Source organism: Rhinolophus ferrumequinum, chromosome 5, assembly GCF_004115265.2.
Source record: "Rhinolophus ferrumequinum isolate MPI-CBG mRhiFer1 chromosome 5, mRhiFer1_v1.p, whole genome shotgun sequence".
Lineage (NCBI taxonomy): Eukaryota > Metazoa > Chordata > Mammalia > Chiroptera > Rhinolophidae > Rhinolophus > Rhinolophus ferrumequinum.
Window position 1 is genome coordinate 82,843,259 of NC_046288.1, and position 23,134 is coordinate 82,866,392.

Here is a 23,134-nt window from a genome sequence, read left to right on the forward strand (position 1 = left end):
TAAAAGTTCTACCAAAAATATATATTTTTTCTTAACTTAAAAATACAGCTGTGGAAAGCAAAATTTGAGTTGCTATAACTCATCAAATGTTTTAAAAACAGCAATGAAAAGAAATCAACAGAATAGATTCAATTTATAAATATAAAAATGTTCATTTCAAAAGCTTGACTTTGTCCTTTAATAACTTAAAGGTGGAGTTATTGCTGATTTTCTTGTTAAAGATGACCAGGACGTCCTCTTGAGACTTGTGGTGTTCATTTGTCACAGCGTAATACTGAGCTAAAACCTTCACAAAGAAAGACAACTGTCAAATGGGGGTATTTGTCCTGAAAGTGTATCCAAAATATACTTTCTTTAATCCAGAAGTAGGGCAACAGTAAAAACAAACAGAAACCCAGGTGCTGGTTACACAGGTGTGTTCTCTGAAAATCTGTGCAGCTATACACGTGTGAGCACTTTACTATGTGTGTGTCACACATCGATAAAATGTTCAGAAACAGAAGAAACCACTGCTCTGGAATAATCAAAAGAAAGCAAGATATCTAGAAGATAATTTTCACATTAAACATAGGTATTGCTCTGGCCTAGGAAGTGTGATGGGAACTGGCCCCAGTCTCTCCCCACAAGCCCAGAGGGGCTACTGGAGAAGCCTGGAAGTCACTGAGATACAGACACACAAATTTATAGCATTTTCAGTTTTATAAAAACAAAACTATACATTTAAAAACAAGAGCCGATCCCCCCAGCTTATACACCCAGGTACATACGCCATACCTTTTTCCTTAACTTTTTGACTGCTATTTCATTGTCTGGGGCCTGTTTCAGAATTGCTTTAATAGTTCCCTTCCAGTTGAATTTACCTACAATAGAAAGAATAATATGTAAAACGTCCTGTTTTGTTGTACTACCAGAAGCGTAAAGAAATGACTTCTGCAACATCTATTTGCCGGTCGGGAAGAGAACGAATCCTGAATGAGCAGGCACCTGACCTGTCCCATGACAGTGGCCTGGGAGCACTCACTGCCCTTCATGGTCCTTGTGCTCCGAGTGAGCAGGTCACTAAGTATCATAAATACCATCACCACTACAAATTCCTGTAAAAAGGTAGTTGCATCTACTGAACCCAACCAGATCTAAGATCCACTAAGAGCCCGGGGCTGTCTAGGCACAGTGAGCAAGACAAGATGAGCAAAACGACGTTAACCTGGAACGAGGACAGCCCCAAATAATTACTACACAGCGGGCTAAAAGGCTCATTCTACAACCTCATGTGAACCTACAATTAACTCAAAACAAAACATTTAATTAAAGAAGCCTCATACAGATCAAGTTGGGTGGGTTCAAAGCTAAGAGGTCTGACCCAACGTGGGCAGTTACTGAACCTCCATTAATAAAGCCTCAATTCCCATTCGAGTCCCTGGCTGTCGCTGCCCAGCAGGGCTCCCGGAGCGGCTTTGTGGAGGAGGCAGCATGTGAGAGGAGCCTTCACGGCCAGAGACGATCCTGACAGGGCCACATTCCAGCTGAGGGGGACAGCTGGCCATGGAGTTCCAGGAAAGAGACACCAGGGACAGACCCAGACATGAGCGGGGAACAGCCGAGTCTGGCTGCAGGAAAGGAACGGTCCCAGAAAGCAGGGCTGCGTTTATTTTCAATTCCAAAGATAATACATGTTTCTAGTCTTGGCTGCTTTCCCTTTTATCCTTAAAGCTAGACAGACACTGTAAAAGTGACCACACAGTTCTCATTCATTACTTAGGAGTCAGTCGCACCCTAGAGAACTTATTTTACTTTCAATTCTCCCACAGGCCTCTGGTTCACCCCAACCTACAAAGGGCAGAACTTGCCGGATGGTGGCAGTGATACCTTTTGCAAGAACTTCATGGTTTTCCGGTTCTCCACCCTCTGATTGTCCTGAGAACTTTATCTTTTTCTTCTTAGAATCTGCTTCAACTAAATAATTAGAAAGATTAAACACAACAACAGATATTGCATTTATGACAGAAGCTACCAGTTCATGAGTCTTCCACGGCCAGGCCCCTGACACCCATCACCTTGCTCAGTCCCCAAGCAACCCAGCACCGTGGGGTTTTTCCTCCAGGTCAGAGAGGAAACGGGAGAGCCTTTTGCCTCACCCGGTTCAAAATGCAAGGTCTACCAGACTTTATACATCCCAAATTCACAGTATTCATAATTTTCTAACAAACCCCAGAGCATAAGCTAGCCACACACCTTCCGAAAGCTTCCGCTTTCTTTTTCCGGGACCGGCTTTGGTCTTTTCCTTGCCCGTGTCTCTCCGGAAGGCGCCATCTCCATCCACGCCTTGGTCCACCATAAGCTTGCCTTTGTTTCTTTTCTTCTGGCTCTTCTTCCCCATGGAGCCGGTGGGCTCGGGGGCGTCCTCCCCTCCAGCCACCTGTCCTGTTTTGCGCTTTTTAGGCTTCTGACTCTTTGAGTTCCCTTGGTGGTTTGCTAACTTTAGTTCTTTCTTCTCTTTTTTTCTATTCTTCTGCCGCTCTTCCTTCCTCTCTTTTTTATTCTTCTTCACCTCTGCTTGTCCTTCCGTGGTGTCATTTGCTTTGGAAGGTGGCACCTTGGTGGAGATTTCTGCAGGGGGGCTTGCCACGTGGTTGAGTGGCCGCTGACCTTGCCCGTTACTGACTGGTTCCTTATTATTAAGCAAAACCAAGAAACACTGAAGTCCCCATTCCAGACTCACTTATTCACATCACTGCATGTATCTACCAGAATAGTGTTCTGAAGAACGTCTTAATTACTTACCATTTTAGCTGTCACGGCTCCCAATTGTTAAAATGGAGCAGTAAATACACAAAATGGGAAGAACTCCCCAGCCCACACCCCTGTGCATTTAACAGACACTTGTTTCACCGGAAAAGTGAGGAATCCTTAAAGCACTTAAGCCAGACCTGTAATTTTGGCTCGCTAGTCACCTTTCCTTTCAGTGAAAGGTGAACACTTAGGTGTGGTAGAAACCACTAGATTTATGCATCCGCAGACCTGGGTTTAAGTTCCAGCTCCTTAATTACCAGCCAGGTGACTCAGGGCAAGTTATTTATCTGCTCCAAACCTAGTTCCTCATCTGTAAAATGAGAAGCAGTAATACTTACCTTATATAGTTATGTATGAACAAAATGAGAACACAAGTGTCATGAGCTTAACGCAGGGGATGCTCCATAAACCAGCCCAATGGCCGGCCGGGAAGGGGTCTGTAAACTACCAAGTACGAGACAGAGGCATGATCTCGTCATTCAGATTAGACAGGTGCCGTTAGAGGAACGGGGATACCTGAATAGTGGGTAAGGAATCACAGAAAACTAAATAACTACATACACTGGGTAAGATAAACCTCCCGTTTACTGCTCTACTTTATGCAAATCAGCACAGGGGTCCTATTTTTAAAAGTGACTTCAGCATAGCTGTACCCTGACTCTAAACGTGCTGGAATCTCTACACCAGGTCCTGCTCGAGAGATGGCGCACAGCACAGCTTCTACCCCACTGTCCTGTGCACTCTGACACGTCGGAGGGGAAGCGCAAGGGTTGGTGGCAGCAGCTCCGGGGACCCGGCACAAGTTCCATCTCTAAGTTACCAGCCAGTCGACTTCCTATGTCACCTCCTCCAGTCTTCCCCTTTGGGAGACTAGGTCTCACGAGGGGAGCTACTGCCCCCCAAATCAAGAAGGACTGGCTTTAACTCAAGTACAAGAACAGACCAAATCAAGAAGGACTGGCTATAACCTAAGTACAAGACAGCTAAGAAGGTCATGCCTCACTCGATCTCAGTACTCAACCTCTGCCCAAAAGAGTAGCATTTATGGAACGAATGTTAAACTAAATCGTAGTTTTCTCAGTAGCAGGTCAGAGAAATCAAGCAGTCCCGGCACATGGGGGTGGGGAGGCAGAGAATGAATTCAGAAACGGACTCAGGAGGCAGAAGGGGCAGAGAAACCACATCTATCCTACGATTCTGCTCGTATTTATACTCAGGTATTATTAGAACCACCAGGGCCACCAACATTAGCCTGCCTCCCACCCGATTCAGAACAAGTGTCTAGCTGGTGCCTTGCCTCTACATCCAAACCAACAGAGGGGAAGGAGGTGGGGCATCGGGGGACACACATCCACCCCACCCAGCAGCCCCTCAACGAGGAGTGGACAAACCCACTTCTTGTCTTCTACTTCATCGCAGGCTCTCCTCTAGTGGGGTCTCCTCCGCGATGCCTCCACTGGCTCTCTCCTAACAGAGCACCTCCTTTACTCTCTGCCCCTCCCACTGCCTTCTTTCTCTCCTAGTGCTGATGGCGACCTGACATTACGGCATAAACCAGTACGCGTAGCTGTCTGTCTCCCCACCTAGAACATAGTTCTGTGAGGGCAGGTCTTGGTATCCACATGGCCAGGTGCGATTGTGCTGGGTATAGAAACGGACCAAATCAAGGACTGGCTTTAACTCAAGTACAAGAACGGACCAAATCATCACAGCAGAGGACTAATGCCTGGAGCAGAGTAAAGGGAGGGCTACAATTGGGGGCATGAACGAACAGGGCCCAGGACCTCTTGCTTTGCACCACAGACTCTGGGATGTGCTGTGAAGTGCACGGGACAAAGGCAAAGCAATAACAAGCTGTTATTTTCTGGAGCTCAGAGTTTACCACGAGCTGTTTACCAATTATTTTAATTCTTAATATGTTCATAGTTTCAAAAGAGAAATTGGAAAGAACTCTTTTTTAATTCTGCAGTTGACCCATTTCAAATTTCTGATTCTTAGTTAAAGTAATGGAACTAGCCTTTAAAAAACAGGTGCCACATAAATGCCAATTCAGTGGTTGGTTCTATGATTTCAAAGGCCCAATTTGTATATTCTGAGACAAATGCTAGGTATACTGCCAGTTTCACCTTCATCTCAATTTGCTGCCCAAACTATTCTATGTAAAGCAAATCAGCTCTTGACAATGTGACCAGAATAAAAGACCAGTCAGACCCAGTGGTTTTGTTTTTAAACTACTAATATAAGTCTCCAAATGGGAAGAGGGAGCAACTGAATTAATAGGAAAAATTAAATTAACAATGTAACCAACAAAGTGGCTACAGGATATCAAACCAACCCTCTCTGCATGTGTATTCCACATCTGGGGTCTCTCACATCAACCTATTTTGACTAATAACCGTGTTTCCCCGAAAATAAGACCTAGCAGAACATTCAGTTCTAATGCGTCTTTTGGAGCAAAAATTAATATAAGACCTTGTCTTATTTTACTATAACATAACACCGGGTCTTATGATATGATATGCTATGATATAATAATACTGGGTCTTTTATTAATTTTTGCTCCAAAAGATGTATTAGAGCTGATTGTCCAGCCAGGTCTTATTTTCGGGCAAACAAGGCAGGCAGGTGACTGAATCACGCCAGTGGAAGGAAGGATTCAGCGCTTCCCGAGTGCCCACTAAATGCTGGGCATAAGGTGGGAGGCTTTTATAGCCTTGGCCACTTCAGTACAACACGTCAAGGGCCTTCGTGGCCCCTCCCCCGTCCCTAATATTTTATATTTTTTGCTCACGGCCCAGCACAGAAGAGGGACTCAGTGGATATTGAATAAATGAATGAATATGATGATCCACTTTTTAAAGAAAAGGAAACTGAGGCTCAAAGAGGTTAAATAACATGCCCAAGATCAAACATTTGGCAGAGAGCACAGCAGGGATTCAATCCAGGTCTGTCAGACACCCAAAGCTCCTGCTCTTTCCTGCAGCCTGATTTCTAAGCAAATCATTCCGTGTTACTTGGTATCATTATCAAACATGGGGATTAAGTACCTGTCTTGGCACAATAAGGAACTCTTCTGTGCAGTGCATTCAGTTTATTCCTTCCCATAAATGAAGGCCAAAGAGGCTCTCTGACAAAGAAGGCTGACTTGACCTCCAAAAATAAGACATTCCTATTGCATTATTACGAATTCATTTTTGCCACACTGCAAATCTAAAATGAAATCTGACTTACACTGCTGGAAGCTTCAGAAAAGATATTCCACACCTGCTCCAGAATAGATTCATTATGAACTTTTAAACTGTTCTTCATCCAATTCTGTAAGGGAAAAAAGGGGAAAAAACAACAAAAAACCACTTATCCCACTGACGGGTACACACAGCTGTCATTGATGGGCCCACATCCCCTCAGGTGGGGAAGTCGTATCAAATACACACCTGAAATTTCGCCTTTTTCCTGGGAATGTTGTCAAAACCACTGATTTGCTCTAAAAGATTCCTCACTTTGGGGCTGACATTGGGTCTTTTTATTAATTCATTAACTTTCTGCAAAGAAGGAAGACAAACAATAAACAACTGACACATGTGTTTCATGTAACCATGGTTACATGGTTCACATTTCAAGTCCAGATTTTGTATTAATGTCCATGCTTACAAATTCCACATAGTACTGGAAGGCCTAGCCAGAGCAATTAGGCAAGAAAAAGAAAGAAAAGGCATCCAAATTGGAAAGAAGTAAAATTATCTCTGTTCACAGCCAACATGGTCGTGTATGTAGAAAACTCTAAAGATTCCACAAAAAGAACCTTGAGAACCAATAAACAAATTCAGCAGAGTTGCAGAATAAACAATTGACACTCAAAAATCAAACTGCATTTCTACAAACTAACAATCTGAAAAGGAAATTGAGAAAACAATTCCATTTACAATAGCATCAAAAAGAATATAAGCTACTTAGGCATAAACTTAACAAAGGAGTTCATGAAAGACTTATCTACTTAAAACCACACAACATTGCTGAAAGAAATTAAAGACACAAACAAATGGAAATGTTCATGGATTGGAAGACTTATTATTAAGATGTCATACCACACAAGTTATCTACAGCTATAGGGATATACAATCCTTATCAACATCCAGCTGACTTTTCTTGTTTTGCAGAAACAGAAGACTCTATCCTAATATCCACATGGACTGTCAAAGGACACCAAACCACCAAAACAACCTTGAGAAAGAAGAACAAGCTTGAAAAAGAAGAACAAAGGTCTCACACACTGATTTCAAAGCTTACTATGAAGCTAGAGTAATCAAAACAGTATGGAACCGGCATAAAGACAGACCAATGGTATAGAGAGCTCAGAAATACACCTTCACACATATGGTCAAATGGTTTTTTGACAAAGACGTCAGTATCATTCAATTGGGGAAGGGCAATTTTGTCAACCAATGGTGCTTGTACTTAATTGGAGACTTAAAAATGGTAAACTTTATATCATGTATAATTTACCACAATTTTTAAAAACTGCAAAAACATGAGCAAAGCAAAAGTGATCAAAAGAATCAGACAAAAATGGATACTACAAGGACTAGGAAATAAATTGAGGCCCAAAACAAAAAAGCATTAAGATCTAATAAATGAATCGGAAATAGCAAGAACAGAACAGATAAAAATTAGTGTCCTAGAGAAAATGCTTATAGCAATCACAGTGAAGGCAGAGGAAAAACGTAATTATTAAAGTTAGGGAAATGGACACAAAAAAGACGGTCACTGGTGAGTCCTTTTCTGTAAAGGGCCCGATGGTAGAGATTTTAGGCTCTGCAGACCATCCAGTCCTAACCATTCAATGCCACGCTTGTAGCGCTAATGCAGCCACACACAAGACGTAAACATGGGCATGGCTGTGTTCCAATAAAACTTCATTTACAAAGAGGTGGTGGACTCCTGGGCCATAGTTGGCTGATCCCTGCTTTAGATTTCATTCACGATATGATGACAAGGGAGACGGAGCTCACGCACATGGGTTCCTCAAGCTCAGGGGACTAGGAATGTTGTTTCTTGGGGCGATTACAGATACAGTGCCCCAAAGTGTGGCTTGATGGTCGCCAGCCTAAATATCTTTGTTAAGGGCTGTCACTAGCTTCTCAGTCTGCACTGGGCAAACTTTGTCAGGCCTTTGTGAACAGAAGACTCCCTCCGAGCAGTTTGTAACTCAGTAAGCTCACCAATATTGGAAAATTCACATTTAAGCTCTATCACTGGAGGAAGTAACTATTATTTATTTGGTTTTTAGGAAAATGTAGAATTTCCATATAGATGACATTTGTCTTTTCATTTTCCTACCTTCCTTTCTGAATCCTTCCTCCTGCTATCTATTCTGTAAATGGTGAGCTGGAAATCACACCTCTCAGTGAATTAGGGATTTCGTTGTTTTGCCATTTTTATTGTGCATGTTTTCATTTTATTTAAGTAGAAAATTCCTCGTACTCATGATTTATTTTGCCTGATTCTGATGACCAACACATAGGACAGGTTAACATGGTTTGAGTTATAAAAGCTGTATTATTACTAGAAACAAATACAGACTAGAAAGCTTCAGAGCCAAGAGAAACCTAGTGAGAATTCTAAAATATTTTTGCAAGAAATCTGCAAAACATATGGGTTAAATAGAAAATGCACTGCAGTTATATTAACAGAGAAATAACTCTTCTTCAAGGTTTAGCTGCTCAGCTTCAGTCTATCGTGAGACACGATGTGTGTGGCTGGATGATGCACTTCTTCTTAGTTCCTTAGGCTTCCAGGAGAAGTGGAAGACGTCAGGTGAAGCTACTCAGGGAGTCAGTCCTTACCTGGATCCATGCCTGCTGTTTCATATCGCCTTTGTGGGCTTTGCCTGCATAACCTTTGCCCCCATACTTCTGCTCTTCACTTATGCATTTCACATGGTTTTTATAGTCGTCACCCCTGTAAAGTGATAAAAGGTTCCCCCATTAGACTGAGTCTCAGATTGGAGGCTGTCTAATGTTAGCACGCAGCGCCTACCTTCGGCAGTCCACACAAAATAAAGATTTTACATCTGTCTATTGCACGAGCACCCCACACCGGCCCCTGCAGGAGCACCCCACACCCGTCCCCTGCACGAGCACCCCACACCCGTCCCCTGCACGAGCACCCCACACCCGTCCCCTGCACGAGCACCCCACACACGTCCCCTGCACGAGCACCCCACACCCGTCCCCTGCACGAGCACCCCACACCCGTCCACTGCAGGAGCACCCCACACCCGGCCCCTGCACGAGCACCCCACACCCGTCCCCTGCACGAGCACCCCACACCCGTCCCCTGCACGAGCACCCCACCTATTTCACTTACTATGCTTATAGCCTCCTGGTCATAATATTTTTCCTTCCTCCAAACTGTTCAGTATAAAACCCACTACCAAACTTTCCACCCATTTTTATGTACAATGCCTTAAACCAAATCAATAGGCAGTCCTGTGTATACAATGACTAAAAAAAACCCTCTGCAATATGGTGGCTGTATCTTAAGTTATAAAATGTGTATGATTTCCTGGTAATGTAGTAGGCAATCAATAATTTTTTGTAGAATAAGTTAAAAGCTGGTGTAAAATGGTGGTACCAGAACTGATATAAGTTATATACCTCAATAAATAATAAAAAATATAATTAAAATATCATGGGATATAATGTACAATATGGTGACCGTAGTTAATGACACTGGATTGCATAAATGAAAGTGGTCTGGAGCTTTACTATGGGTCTACATGAATTATTTGGAACTTACCAGAAGTCTTTACCACAGTCAATGCACGAAAGGCATTCACAGTTTCTGCAAATAGACACATGCTTTTCCACTTGCATTTTCTTCACTGATTCACCACATGCATTACATGTAAAAAATACCATTTTTAGCTAAATGATAAAATATTCTCTATCCAAGATAGGATTTAAGTCTTGTCCTGAAAGAAAAAGTTAAAAATAAAGGAAAAAAAGATAATTATCATTATAGTCTGAAACTTTTATTCCCAATAAATGATCATACAGCTAATTTTTCAACCATAATTTCACATGAAAATAACTACAAACAGAATCAAAGTTGATGAGCAATCCACATGTAACTCTACCACTATGTAAGCAAAATTATAATTAACGATGACACTAAAGGCTGACATCTGTTGAGTGCGTGCTCACCCTGTGCCAGGCCCTCTAAAAGCTTTACATATATTAACTTACTTAATCCTCACAGCAACCCTATGAGGGAAAGACTATTGGTCACAATTTATAAGACATGGAAGCACAGAGAGGTTAAGTAACCTGTCCAAGGTCACACAGTAGCAGAACGAGGATTTACACTTGGCAGGCTGGCTCTAGAGATGAAGAGTCTGGGGGGCATTAAGTGAAATAGCTTACCTTTTCTAATAACTTTCCTTTTACCCCCACTCCTCGCTCTCCCCCTGCCCCTTATGTACACTGCAAATTACTTCAGTAAGAATGTGATGGGGGAGGGGAATTGAGGAGGTTTAGAAGGTGGAGAAGAAGCCCGTGAACAACTTCCATAAGCACAGAAAACATTCATATAGGCATTACTAGGTTCAAATATACCCTCAGTCCTACTGGACAGGGCAGGGCGTAGGTGAGGGGCCCCATTCCTGTGGCTTCTTGTCCGATCAGGAAAGAAATGGAACCACGTGCAGCTGTCCCAAGTCCTGGGTGCTGAATTAATGAGGGCGTTCACAGACCCGGGTGGCCCCAGCACCAAGGTGACATTCCGTACGCCCGCACAGATACATAACCACCATTTAAAAATTCATGGAACTGCTGCGGTGCTCAACAAAACACAAATTCACCTAAAAGTGTGACAGAGCCACACTAATTTTCCAGCTTATATAATTTTTTAACCACTAGATTCTTAGAGTACTGTTGATTTACATTAGAAATAAGTTTCCCAGCACACTCCTCAGAACTATTTAACTCGTCACTTTCTTCCTCATGATGAAAACGAAGGAAAGGATCGAGTAAGCTGACGGCACTGGCGTCAGGGGAAGACTGCCTCCAGAAACCCTCCAGCACGAACAAGAACCTCTGGTTCACAGGGAATGCTCACACACACAATCCCTCTCCTGCCCTGCTGTCCCTACGCAAGGGTCGGGGCTGCTCCCAGCCACGCAGCCTGGAATGGACATGTGCGTCCGCTGCGACTCCAGGGTTCACCAAGGCCCAGCCCGTGTTTTGTGGGGGCCTTGCTCTGCGGGGCACTGCCGAATATCAGCCTGCCTGACACCAAACGAGGGCGCCCGGCCCGGGGCCCCTCCTCTGCTCACCATCGGGCTCGGTTAGCAAGGGAGGGCATCTGGTCAGCAACAGCCTCGTAGCGGATCCAGAGGAGAGCAAACAGACTGCTGTGTGATGTGCAGCCACGAGCACCTTCTAACAGGTTACCGTAAAGATGTGTGAAACAGTCACAAGTCCTGGGGAGCTGGACTCATGTGGACTGTGAGCCCCCCCAATCCCACCCCCCGCCAAGCTTCTGCACTTGGCAGATGGATGCTCAATTAATGACACGCGATGAGGACACCCTGCCTCTCCGGGGAGAACAAAGGCTGGAACAAGGGCCAACACCACATTATCAATAAATAGTCTGTAGGGGCACTTTGGTGTAAGAAGAGCAAACCATTAACTAGTCACCAAGAAATAGATGGCCATCATTCACACAAGATAGAAGCAGCTCGAGAAGCCAAATTATCTGCTGAAAAATGTCTAAGTCTGTTCATCGTGAGAGTCAACAATGAAAAATAGCCTCTCCGAGTTAAGCTAGAGCTTTCTGACCTTCCTGGTCGAGGTCTATTCTGTTTCTTGATTGATTAGGGGGGAGAGGAGACGGTTTCGGAAAGCTGTGACATCCAACTAGGAGACCAGGTCTGTCACAGGTCAGCAATTAAAGGCCTGGGAAAGACCAGTGGCAACAAAACGTATCAACTGAAAGCAGCTAGTGACGTTGACAAAAAGAGGCTGGGACTATCTGTGTCACCATGCGTCCTTCTGGGGATCAGCCACACAGAGTAAACGTCAGTTCAGGAGAGGAGGAGAATTTGGACACCTCTCCAACCATTTTCATTCAGTCTTTTACGGCAAATGTTCACATTTAGAAATTTGTTTCTTTCTTTGCTTTTACAGGCAGAATGAGTAGCTTTATCTCTTAGTGCCTTCTTCAGGACGTTTAGTCTTCCCTGCATTTTCACTCTTGATAGGAAATGGGGACAATGTGGCCGCCTGCCCGCTAATGAGATAGATAAGGCCTGTGAGCAGCTTACCTCTCCCTGATTCGGGTCACCTTGATCAGGCCTCACACCTCACCTAGCCCTCCGGGGATACACTGTCACTCAAGCAGGAAACACCTGTGTGTCTCCGTGTGGGGGAGTGGGCGGGGGGGGGGGGGTAACGGACGGGACGGCACACTGCAAAGAACAGCAAGCTAAAAACCATCCTAACTGCATGGCACACAGGTATCCTGTGCCTCGGTGCAGGCTTAACGATTTCGGAAGTGTCAGTGCATCGACTGACAAAAAGACACCATGTGAACACTCACTCCCTCTTACTGAAAACAGCAAGCATCATCTAAAACAAAAAATTAAAGTTACTCAAATATCACAGGACTAAATAAATGTGGAAGAAATTTAAATAAACGTTCAAATGATGTTTTGGGTAAACTTGTAGCATTTCTCCTTTGGAAATTAGGAAAGCTGAAAACATGCTGCATGAAGACTTTTAGGAAGCCGTCCACTGGGCTCAGATGTCATACATTTCAACAGTTAGCCCCAAGTGTGAAAAGATGGCATTCTTTATGGGGCCGAACCTACACAAGAGTTCCCTTTTCCTCCCTTGGTTCCCCACTCTCTCTGCCCAAGGCCAGGTCCCAATGCAGCCACAGAGATTCTGTGTGCTCGTCCTCCTAGAGATGTGGGCATGTGAAAGAGAAGGGCAAGCAGAAAGCAATGTTTGTGGACCGGTTGAGAGCATCTGTGGGTACTCGGCCCAGGGAAGTCACTGTAATTCAGCTCGGCAGACATTACTGCATGCCAGGTAGGCACTAGGATCCATACACACCAGGTGCACTCCCCCAAAGCAGACCAGGTCCTCTGTGTGAGCTTCTGTCTATTCATCTGTTGGTCAACTTACTGAGCTCTCGCCACGTGTCGTAACCCAAGGAAATGATGATGCATACATCCTTCTAGAACATGACCATTAGCTCTCCACACAGCGATTTCACCTGTACCATCACAACTGCACCAACACCTCCAGAACAGCTATGATCACACCACCTCCCTCTGTGAGGAAACTGAGGCAGCCTGACAGGCCACGTGATAAGCCCAATCTCCTGCCCTGCCTCTCCATCTGGACTGGTCATGTCCTTGGCCGTTACTCAGCATCTGGGACCTTGAGACCCTCATCCCACAAAGGCTCTACAAATGACCTGGCCTTTTAAAGTCTGAGGGCCCCAAGTCTTAATTCTAAGGCCAGCCCCCACTTAGCAAGACCAGCCGTGTCACAGCGGAGGATGTCAGGTACTGGAGAGTGATGCTGAGTGGAGGGGCAGCAGACAGCATCAGTAAAAGGCTGGGAACTTGTGAGGAACTTGGGGCACCTCGGTCTCCTCTTATCAAGATGGTAGCCCCGTGCTGTTGAACTAGGACTGGACTCAGGGCCAGAGGATCTGAGCTGGAGCCTGCATCTGCCATTTAAAAGCTAAATGACCTCAAGATATGCACCCTAACTTGAATCTGTTTATCTATAAAATGGGCCTAATATCTATCTTAGAGCATTGTGCGGAAAGTTAAATAAGATACCAGATGTGAAAGATTCAGCCTTACCCAATGCTAGAATTTCCTGTGACCTATCAATTTGCACGCAATGCTGTTACACCCAGTAACCTCCTAAACCCATGCTTCTTTATATATGACCTCAATTCATCTATCTTCATAAATTCACTCCAGTCTCCTCTGGCTCCCCACCCCATGGGTGCTACTCTACCACCCTGTTCCCTTATAACGTGACCTCAGGATCAGTTCTGGGATCGGGATTTGGAATAATTTTTTAGCCTCCTCCCTCTACATTTTTATATTGTTTATTTTCTACAAAAACTACACTCACTAATCTTAAACCATTCTCTCACACACATACACACACAGACCTAAACACCACCACCACCACCACCACCACCACCACCACCACCACCACCACAACAGCCCATCTGACAGGCCAGGCTGGCAACCTCAGCACAGTCACCAATAGGCACTTGGACCTCAAGCTAGTCACCATCCCGTCTGAACTTCAAGTTCTTCCATCTCTGAAACAAGGGATCAGGCCCACTAGACCAGCCCTGAGCCCCTACCCAGGGTAGAATTCCAAGAAACTCTGGGATTTCTTGGACAGACGAGCACATACTGTCCACCATCCTGTCTAAACCCCGAATGTGCGAGTGATGAGGGTCCAGATGTGCTTTCATGCAGGAGCTCTCCCCTGCTCTTTGCAAAAACCCTAGGAGGTAGGTACACTTGTCTCCACTTAACCAATGAGCAAACTGACACTGGGAGTGGTTAAGCCAAACCTCACCCCTCCCCACACATTGCCTCACCAGCCTTGTTTTAAACAGCATCCCTTCACTGGTGTAATAACCATCTGTGGAAGTCTACCACTTGTCAGGCTCCATGCTAGATGCCAGGGGGCTGGGGGTGCTGTACGCACAAGTCCCAAGCGGACCCTCTCTGCAGGAAAGTGAGCCTTGCAAATACACCCCACCTCGTCCCCCTACCTATTTCCTCAGAGGAAGGAGCTGCAGAAAATCCTGACATTTACTGAGCACCTACTACATGCCAAGCCGTCATAGATGGTTAACACGTTTGTGTTTATGTAATCCTCACAAGAGTCCTCTGAGTTAGGTTCTATACTGTTCCCTTTTGACAGACAAGTGAGGCACGAAGAGATTAAGTCACTTGCAGCAGGTCACGCATCCAGTTAGTGGTAAACCTGGATTCACACGCAGTGATTCGAGCCCTAAGAGCGAGTCCCGTGCTCTCAACCACTACGCCCCAAGGCCTCCTCCGGAGGGCCCGAGCTCCCCAAGACTCAGAGAAGACAAGAGCCTTGTCCCCAACATGCAGCAAGCCTGAACCCCAGGCCAGCGGGAACCAAGCGTCCCGCTTGGCCCACGACAGAGAAGGTTCCCGGCACAAGAACCTTTCCGTTTTAAAACCGGAAATAAGTGGTCATCCTAAATCCAGGGCTCCTTCCACTTCCCCAGAGCAGAGCACCAATAAGCTCTGCAGAGATTTCCTCCCTCCTCTACGTGTGTGAACCAAAGGAGGGGCTCGCAGGGTGGAAACGCAGGCATCGGCCATACTGCCCCCTCCCCTGCCCGTTCTCCAAGCCCGCCCGCCCCCCAGGTCGGACCTCTGAGCCTCTGCTCCTCACCTCTCGGCGGCCGTCCGCCAACAGTTTCAACCGGCCGCGCGGAGCACGTGGAATCGCCGCCGCTGCCTCCGCCGCCGGCCCAGCGCCGCCGCCGCCTCGCTCCCGAGCTTCCCCGCGCAGAATTCGTTTCCGAGCCGCCCCGCACGCCTGCGCGCTGCGGCTGCACCGCCCGGCGGAAGTGACGGCAGCGGAAGCCGGAGGGCGGGTCCGGCCGGCCGAGGGGGCGTTGTCGCGATGGTTCCGCGTCCCCCGGAGCCCGGCGAGCGGCGCGGAGGGCGTCGCGGTAGGTGAAGAGGCGGAGGCCGGCGCGGAGCGGTCTCCCGGGGTAAGGTGGCCGCCGGGTCCGGAGGCCGCCTCGCGAGGGCGTGCGGGTCCCGCGCGGTGGCGCGGCCCCGAGAGCCGGGCGGGGCACGGACTCGCCGTCGCCTCCGCAGCTCCGGGCACCGCGAGGGTCTGGGGGAGCGGTCGGGTCGTGAGGGGGTTAAGCAGCCCCGGCGCCGTGCTCTGGCTCCGGGACACAAAAGATCCGGGCGTGCTCCTGGAGCCGGCCGTGTCCGTGTGCAGCTTCCTCGGCCTGGGAAGCCCACCCGCGTCCCCGCCCGGCCTCCCGCCCGCTCGGGCACTGCCCGCGTGTAGCCCCCGATCCCTCCCCGTCCGGGGCTCCCCGCGCTCGGTTCCCATCTCCCTCTGCCTCCCTGTGGTTGAGAGCAGTGCCCACGACCGCAGACCCGGCCCAGCGGCATTCCCGGGTGGACTCGGCGTGCCTCGGCTCCCGTTTGCACAAGGCGTGCAATGGCAGTGCCTGTTGCGTCGGGGTCTCGCAGGATTTCTCGAGTGGATGAATGTAAAGCACTACATCGCTTCGCCGTTCTTCTCCGGTCTGGCAGACAGGGGTGGTCACTAGGTGTTCACGGCTTCATTGGGTGACTGGAGTATGGACCGAGTACTGTGAGAAACGGTAACCCTGGGGTGGGGGTGGGGCTGATAAGGGCGGTTTCACTCTGGGACCAACAGTGTTGGGCCTGGAATAGAAGGTGTAGCAGTTGGCGAGGGCCGCCATGACGAAATACCGCCGACCGAGTGGCTTCAACAACGTTTATTTTTCTCACAGCTCTGGAAGTGGTGTCGCGGGTTTGGTTTCTCTTGTCAGGGCCACCTTCTTGGGGGTCCTCACGTGGTCTTTCCTCTGCATGAGCATCCCTGGGGCTCCTTTTTTTTTTACAAGACGTCAGTCAGATTGCATTAGAGTTTTAACTTCATTGGATTGGATTTTAAAACCTCTTTCAGGGCCTGATCTCCAAACACAGTTGCATTCTGAGGTACCGAGGGGGTTAGGGATTCCGCATATGAATCTGGGGGGGATGCAACTCAGCCCTTAACAAGGAATTCACCAGAATGGACAAGAAGGGAAGTAGTTGCTGACAAAGGTGACAGAGTGGCCAAGAGGTTGAAAAGCAGGGTGCTCAAGGCATTTTTATGTGCAGGGCATGTAGGGGTGCCTCATTCTTAGTGGCGCTCTCCTGCATTTTCTTTTTTTTCCCCCTATTTGCTTCCCCTGAAAACTCAGGGTGAGCTCCCTGCTTTCTCTGGCAAACTTAACTTCCAGATTTCAACACAGATGTCTCTTCCTCAAGGAAGTTTTTCCCTAACCCTCCTCCCCCAAATTAATTTGTGCTTCCTCTATTTAATATCTGCAGTGCGTTGCTACTCTTGTTTCTCTCACTTCACGAAGGCATGGATGACCGTATCTGAGTCATTCACCGTCGTGACCCTCCGTGCCTGGCATCTAGTGGACACTAAAGTTAAGCGAATGAGGCCCAAATTGAGACAGACTGTGGAAGGCAGGGAGCATATCTCATTCAGTTTATCAGCATTCCATCCTCACGACAACGCTTGCACATAGTAGGCCCACAATACTGCTTCCGTGAATTGGCCCGTGTAGCATCAGAGTCAGTATAGAGCTAAGACAGGAATCCAGGCTTGTTTGCTTGAAGCCAGTGCATTTGTCATTGGGGTTGGGAACAAGCCATTTGAAAACCATGATGGCTAAAAGGAAGGTAGCATCACTCTAAGGCAAGCTCAGTGCCAGGTGCATGAGCTGTGGACCCTTGGAGAAGTCATCTGTCAACGGCCCCACTGAACAGACTTGCACAGATTCTTTCCTCTGGTGTTTGGCCAGTTGGTAGATTGGACAGAAAGGTTTGCTTTGCTGCACTAGCCGTCTCTACAGGGTAGATAGAATTCCATGCTGGCTCTTGTTCCTCTTCGTTCACACCTGCCTAAGCTTTTCTTGTGTGTTTCTCATTTTCGGTTCCCATATTTTCATTGTTTTTTATGCCACTCAGTCCATCTTTCCGCCGTCACATTCTTGGTACAGATGTGTAGTGGGGCTGGTCTGGAGCGTTCACTGTGTCTTTGCTCCCATATCTGGTACCGGGAAGGGCTGGTGGGAGGCTGGGCCCAGCTGATTCCTTCTAAGCTACTCCATGTATTCTCTCCAGTAGGGCGTTTTACAGTCTGACTGCCGACGCAGGCCTTCCAGAGCCATTGTTCCAAAAGATGGCAGGTGGGAGCTTCAGCTCTTAGGGCCTGGGCCCAGAAATGAGCACAGATGTTAGATTCAAGGGGAGGAGACATAGATCCCACCTTCCCTGGGAGGAGTGTCAAAGAAGTTGTGGCCATCTGTAATCCGCCAGGTGCTTCTCTGTCTTCATCTAAAACTGAGGGAATAGTTGTACCTATCTTACAGTTATTCTGATAATTAAATAAGTTAACAGGTGTAAAGGGCTTGGAATAGTGCCTGGTGGCATATAGGAAACATTTTATAAATATTTGTTGTTAACTTTTGTTGGGTACAGGATACATTATTGCTGACCGTTGTCACACAAAAGAAATATAAGCTACCAATTCTTTCTCTGGAGCTTTTTATAAGGGAGGTATAGGATTAACATCATGAAGCAATTAGAGAATTACACTAAGCAATATGGATCATTATAAGTTTTATAGTCAAAGTAAATTGTGGAATGCTTCTGAAGTTTGCATATCATCATAATTCTCAGGGTCATTCCAAAGAATTTTTCCCTTTATCACTTCTGTATAGCTAGAAAACGTCTAATGTAGATTCAGAGTATTTGCTGCCTGTTAACATTTAAGTGTATGGAGGAAGGTTTTGTGTTGTGCTTTTTATATCCTTTTTCTCGTGGGAGACAGCGTAGCCTAAGAGCATAGACTCCAGGGTTTAAGAACCAGGATTTAAATTCTGGCTTTGGAACATAACAGTTTTATAATCATGGGCAAGTTACTTAAACTCCCTGTTTCTTAATTTCCTCACTTGTAAAATGGTATAGTAGGATTCACGTTGCACTATTTTAATTAATGGATATAATATGCTGAGCACGGTGCCCAGCCTGTAATAAGCAGTCAGTAAATGACAATTAATAATAGTGAACCAAGAAGCCTTTTCTTCTCTGGCAACCGGTGGGGCAGGGGTAGGTAACTGATTGCTGCCATTTGGCTGTTCAGGACCGTGGAGGATTCAGCACTGGGGACAGTGCCCCACCGTCCCACATAATGCTTCCCTTTCTGTATTCTTGTTCGGGGGTAATATTATCCACTCCCAGTGCTGCAGTGTTGCTCTTTATAGATCACACCACCTCCTCTAGTCCTGGCTTTCTCGGAATCCCACCCTGATCTCGAACGAGGAGATCACGCCAGCACCCCAAACTCTACACACCAGAAACTAAGCTTTCCATTAAGAAATAGGGGACTCAGAAAAGGTATAGAGCGGAGGGTGAGATGATGGGGGTAAGTTTTGGAGATTCTGAGTTGAAAGATCATACAGTTGAAGATGTTTAGTGAAATGTTGGGCGTTTGGAACTCGTGGTCAAAACTAAAGTTCCAAATTTAGGACTCGTCTGCGTAGAGCAGATGAAGGCCAAGAGCAGATTTGATTGTCAAGGGAAAGAGAAGAGGGCTCAGGGGCTGAGCTTAAGCGACATTGATATTTCGGGGGCTTGCAGAGGAAGAAGCACAGCAGATCGGGGACATAGTAAGAGAAGCAGAAGCATTCTTGGGGAGGAGGAATTTCAAGATAGAGACAGACAGACTACATGACCACTTGCTGCAGGAAAGCTGGGGAGACTGGGACTGAGGACAGGCAATTGTGGGCAAGTCTGTTTCAGCATCTGAGTGAGAATGGCAGAATGTTGCAAGGTGAGAAAGGGTCTTAAGAAAGTAAAGCGAGATGTGTAGATGACAATTGTGAAAGTGTGAAAAGAGGCCTGTGATGCATAGATGTACCTAGTTGGGAAGGTTTCGTTGTCCTATTTTGTTTTGCTTTTGTTCAGCACGAGGTGAGCTTGGTGTGTTTGTAGGAACTGGTGAGCCGGTGGAGGACCGAGGAAAGCAATGAAAGGGGTGGTGATGAAGCAAAGTCTCGGGGGAGCCGGGAGGAGCTAGAATCAAGGGGAGAAGGGACACTTCATCCTGTGGAGCTGACGGGGCTGAGGGAGAGGTGAGTGGGAACTGGGGATTAAGAAAAGAAACTAAAGGTTATAGCAAGTTATCCACGGGCTACCTTCTTAGTGAAGTCAGGGTCACGGTCACTTTTATGGATGAGGGCGACAGACATGGTGAGAATGAAGAGAATGGGAAGGATTTAGAAGAGCTATCGTGAGGAATGTAGAGGGAGTCAAAAAGACATAAATAGAAAACATTACTAACCATCATTAATGAGCATGAATTTTAACGGCCCGGTATCTGCCACGTGCCAGGCAAAGATGAGTAAGATGGTACCCTGAGAACTCACAGCAGAGCTGGACACACAAATGATGGAGCACAAGTTATCTTCTGGAAGTGTGTAGGGGTGCTTAAGATCATCCCAAAGAGGATAACCCCGAAGTCAGGCTTGAGGAGCAGCAGTGGGGAAGAGGGAACATGTTAGGAGTGGCAGGAAGGCTCCTCGGAGTTGCTGACAGCCGAGTGGGCATTCTGTGGAAGGTGGGAGACTCAGAAGTAAAGAAAGTATTCCCAGGACCGGAAGTAGCAGAACCAGAGGCTTCTGGAGGACAGAGCAAGGCAGAGAGGGGTGCAGTCCATCTGCTCAGAGCCCTTGGATGCTTACAGTGCACATGCCTGGGCCCCACGCTCAACGGGGCGGACGTCTGGGGCAGCGTCTGGGGCAGCGTCCGGACGGTCCTTTTTAGCAGGCTCTCCAGGTGTTCCTCAGAGGGGACGTTTGGGAGGGAATACTCACACGTGCCAGTCGCTGTGGTGATGTGTGCATGGTTCTCGGGTGTATCTCAGTGACCTGTGAGACAGGGCGAGGAACGCAGGGCAGGGAGAAGCCATTGCCCAAAGTCACGTCACTAATGACAGTGGGCTCGGGCTCCAGCACTGGCCGGGACACAGCCTGTTGGGGGCTGCGGTCGTTCATTTTGGCCGGCACATCTGGGAGTAACAGGAGGTGAGGTGAAAAATACTGGTGGCTATAAGGGGAGGGGCCGTGTGAAAAGGAGGAGATTTGTGGCTGCATGGTGTAGTGACTTTTCTCAGTAAGGCGTATGCACTGAGAAGGAAAACAAACAAAGCAGAGAGGGGCTTCTTAGGTTTTCAAAGTACTAAAGTGTCGCATTAAGCTCCGTAGTCTCGGCCCAATCGGACTTCATTTCTCCCCCACAGGCACGCCTCAGAGATACTGCGGGTTCGGTTCCAGAGCCCCACGATAAAGCGAGTATCTCAGTAAAGCGACTAGTGACTTTTTTGCTGCTGGAGGGTCTGCCTGTGATTTGTTAAAAACGCAGCGTCTGTGAAGCGCAATAAAGCGAAATGCAATAACGCGAGGTACGCCTGCGCTCCCGTCCATAAACCGTGTGTGAGTGTGAGCTCCCGGCGTCGGAGCCCGTCTTAACTCGTCTGTAGTCATGTGTCCCGCTCGAACCATTTGGTTCAGTCGTGTGTCATGTACTCGTGTGTGTGTGTGTCTGTTCCCTTCCCTAGACCTGAAGCTCCCGGAGGGTTTTGTTCGGCGCCGTAGCCCGAGAACCTTGCACGCAGGGTCAGTCCATGAATAGATGTTGAATGATGGAACTTCTGTGCGCACAGGACGTGGCTCCCCGTCTCCTCCGGAGTCGAAGGACCCACGAGGCCCTGGGTGGCCCCCTTCTCACCGTCCCCCACCCCTTCACGCCCCACCGCTTAGCTGGCCTCGCCGCACGTACACACGGCTCACTCCCTTGCTTCCTTCAGGTCTCTGCTGAAGTCGCGCCTCGTCGGAGAGGCCTGAGGGACGCAGGAAGGGCCATGCCGCTTTCTGACACTTCTTTGCTCGTTGTCTAGTGGGGTAGTTTATTTTGACTGGTACCTTAACACCCCAAATAGGCTCCGAGTTTCCCTCAACTTCTAATTCAGTGCCCCGTACACCCTGCTCCTAAGACTGATTTCGTCTTTTCCAGTTGGCTTTTCTCCTACCCTTGTGTTTCTGTAGGTACGTGTTTGCATCGCAGGGTTCCTAAGTAGAAACAAAAAAGTGCATGTAGTATTGTCACGGTCATAACTCTAGATTTGCACTGTGAAATACAACGGCTGTTTAGTATAAATGAGAAGTTCTGTTCCTGGATCACACGAGCCATCTTTCAAGTGTTCGGTGGCCTCGTGTGGCTCCCGGCCCTGTGGATAGGAAACATTGTTATCACCGCGGAGTTCTGTTGACCAACACCGGTCTACATGCTTAAGAAACGATGTTTTTCTATTTGTTTTTCACACTGTTGTGACAGGGAATCATGACAGTGAACTACGACTAGTCCAGGGGTTGTGGGGCCGTTTTGTTCCCAGTCCTGTCGTCGAGAACCACTGTCTTACCCAGTGCTTGGTTGCAGGTCTCCTGGATGGTTGAGCATGGACCCCGTGGCCACCCACAGCTGCCACCTCCTCCAGCAACTGCACGAGCAGCGGATTCAGGGCCTGCTCTGTGACTGCATGCTGGTGGTGAAGGGCGTCTGCTTTAAAGCGCATAAGAATGTTCTGGCAGCGTTCAGTCAGTATTTCAGGTGCGTATTTTAGACTGTTCTTCTAACTGCACAGAGAAAACGCTCTTCCGGCATGGAAATATGTTGACTAAATTTTATTTTCTCCATGAATTTCACTCCCTTTTTCTTTTGCAGTGCATTGTGGGTGTTTTGCTTTTGTATTTACAGTAACGCAAGAGGAAAGAGCCTTTTAGTTACAATATATGTGGGGTGATTCGGAGCATTTTGGCAGTTTGTTTTTAATCATTCTAATTAATGTCAGTCTTCCGTATGTATGTTTCTTATCCTTTTAGGATAAAAAGATCGAGGAACAGAATTCCTGGTAAGAACTTTTCTGAGATAAGAAATCAGAGAGGGCAAACATCCTACATGCTGTTGTTTTTCTTAATTTAAACTTTCTCATTTTTATTTCTCGTTTGACTATTCTAACAGGTTTAGATTTAATTTACTTGTCCCTGCGATCATTTGTGTCTATATGAAAGATTTGCTTAGAAGTAGTAACATCAAGCAATAGTATTTCATTTATTTTAGCATTAGTTAAGGGTCCTACATACATTTTCTGCCGAGCTAGATTTCTCTCTTGAAGCACTGAAGCTTCTCGTTTTTAGTACCTTTTCCCACCTAGAATGCATATTATTTTACTACTGTAGTCAACAGTACATGGAGCAGGGTTTAATCTTTCCTTGATAATCCCCAATCTCCAGATCAGATCTCAGCCCCTGTATATGCTGTAAGTACATGTTGTATTGGATCGGCTCACTGAAGAGGCAGCACTTTTCGTCCTTATGCAAAATGGTCCCAGGCTCTGGCTAGGCCTGCTTGTTCTGTCTTCCAAGG

The 23,134-nt window shown here is 47.0% G+C and overlaps 2 protein-coding genes across 2 annotated transcripts in view; one reads left to right on the top strand and one right to left on the bottom strand.

The window, feature by feature from the left end:
* Window positions 1-15,436, bottom strand: LYAR (Ly1 antibody reactive). Its single transcript, XM_033106014.1, has 9 exons — window positions 15,273-15,436; window positions 9,589-9,763; window positions 8,634-8,748; window positions 6,225-6,332; window positions 6,022-6,105; window positions 2,233-2,668; window positions 1,867-1,953; window positions 775-860; window positions 1-286 (listed from the first exon to the last, which is right to left on the bottom strand). The coding sequence occupies exons 2-9, from the start codon at window positions 9,708-9,710 to the stop codon at window positions 152-154; spliced, it is 1,173 nt and encodes a 390-aa protein (XP_032961905.1). The 5' UTR covers window positions 9,711-9,763; window positions 15,273-15,436; the 3' UTR covers window positions 1-151.
* The window catches only part of ZBTB49 (zinc finger and BTB domain containing 49), a 25,146-nt gene continuing 17,441 nt past the window's right edge, over window positions 15,430-23,134 (top strand). Inside the window, exons 1-2 of the mRNA XM_033106013.1 lie at window positions 15,430-15,555; window positions 22,148-22,318. Of these exons, the coding sequence (XP_032961904.1) occupies window positions 22,167-22,318 (152 nt within the window). The 5' untranslated portion in view covers window positions 15,430-15,555; window positions 22,148-22,166. The remainder of the gene's footprint in view (window positions 15,556-22,147; window positions 22,319-23,134) is intronic.

Excerpts from the sequence above, each read along its gene's own strand:
- LYAR (XM_033106014.1), bottom strand. The coding sequence starts at position 9,710 with ATGGTATTTTTTACATGTAATGCATGTGGTGAATCAGTGAAGAAAATG. Across the intron at positions 8,749-9,588 it reads GACTGTGGTAAAGACTTCTG|GGGTGACGACTATAAAAACC; the intron begins GTAAGTTCCAAA and ends ATCACTTTACAG. Across the intron at positions 1,954-2,232 it reads AAAGCGGAAGCTTTCGGAAG|TTGAAGCAGATTCTAAGAAG; the intron begins GTGTGTGGCTAG and ends CTAATTATTTAG.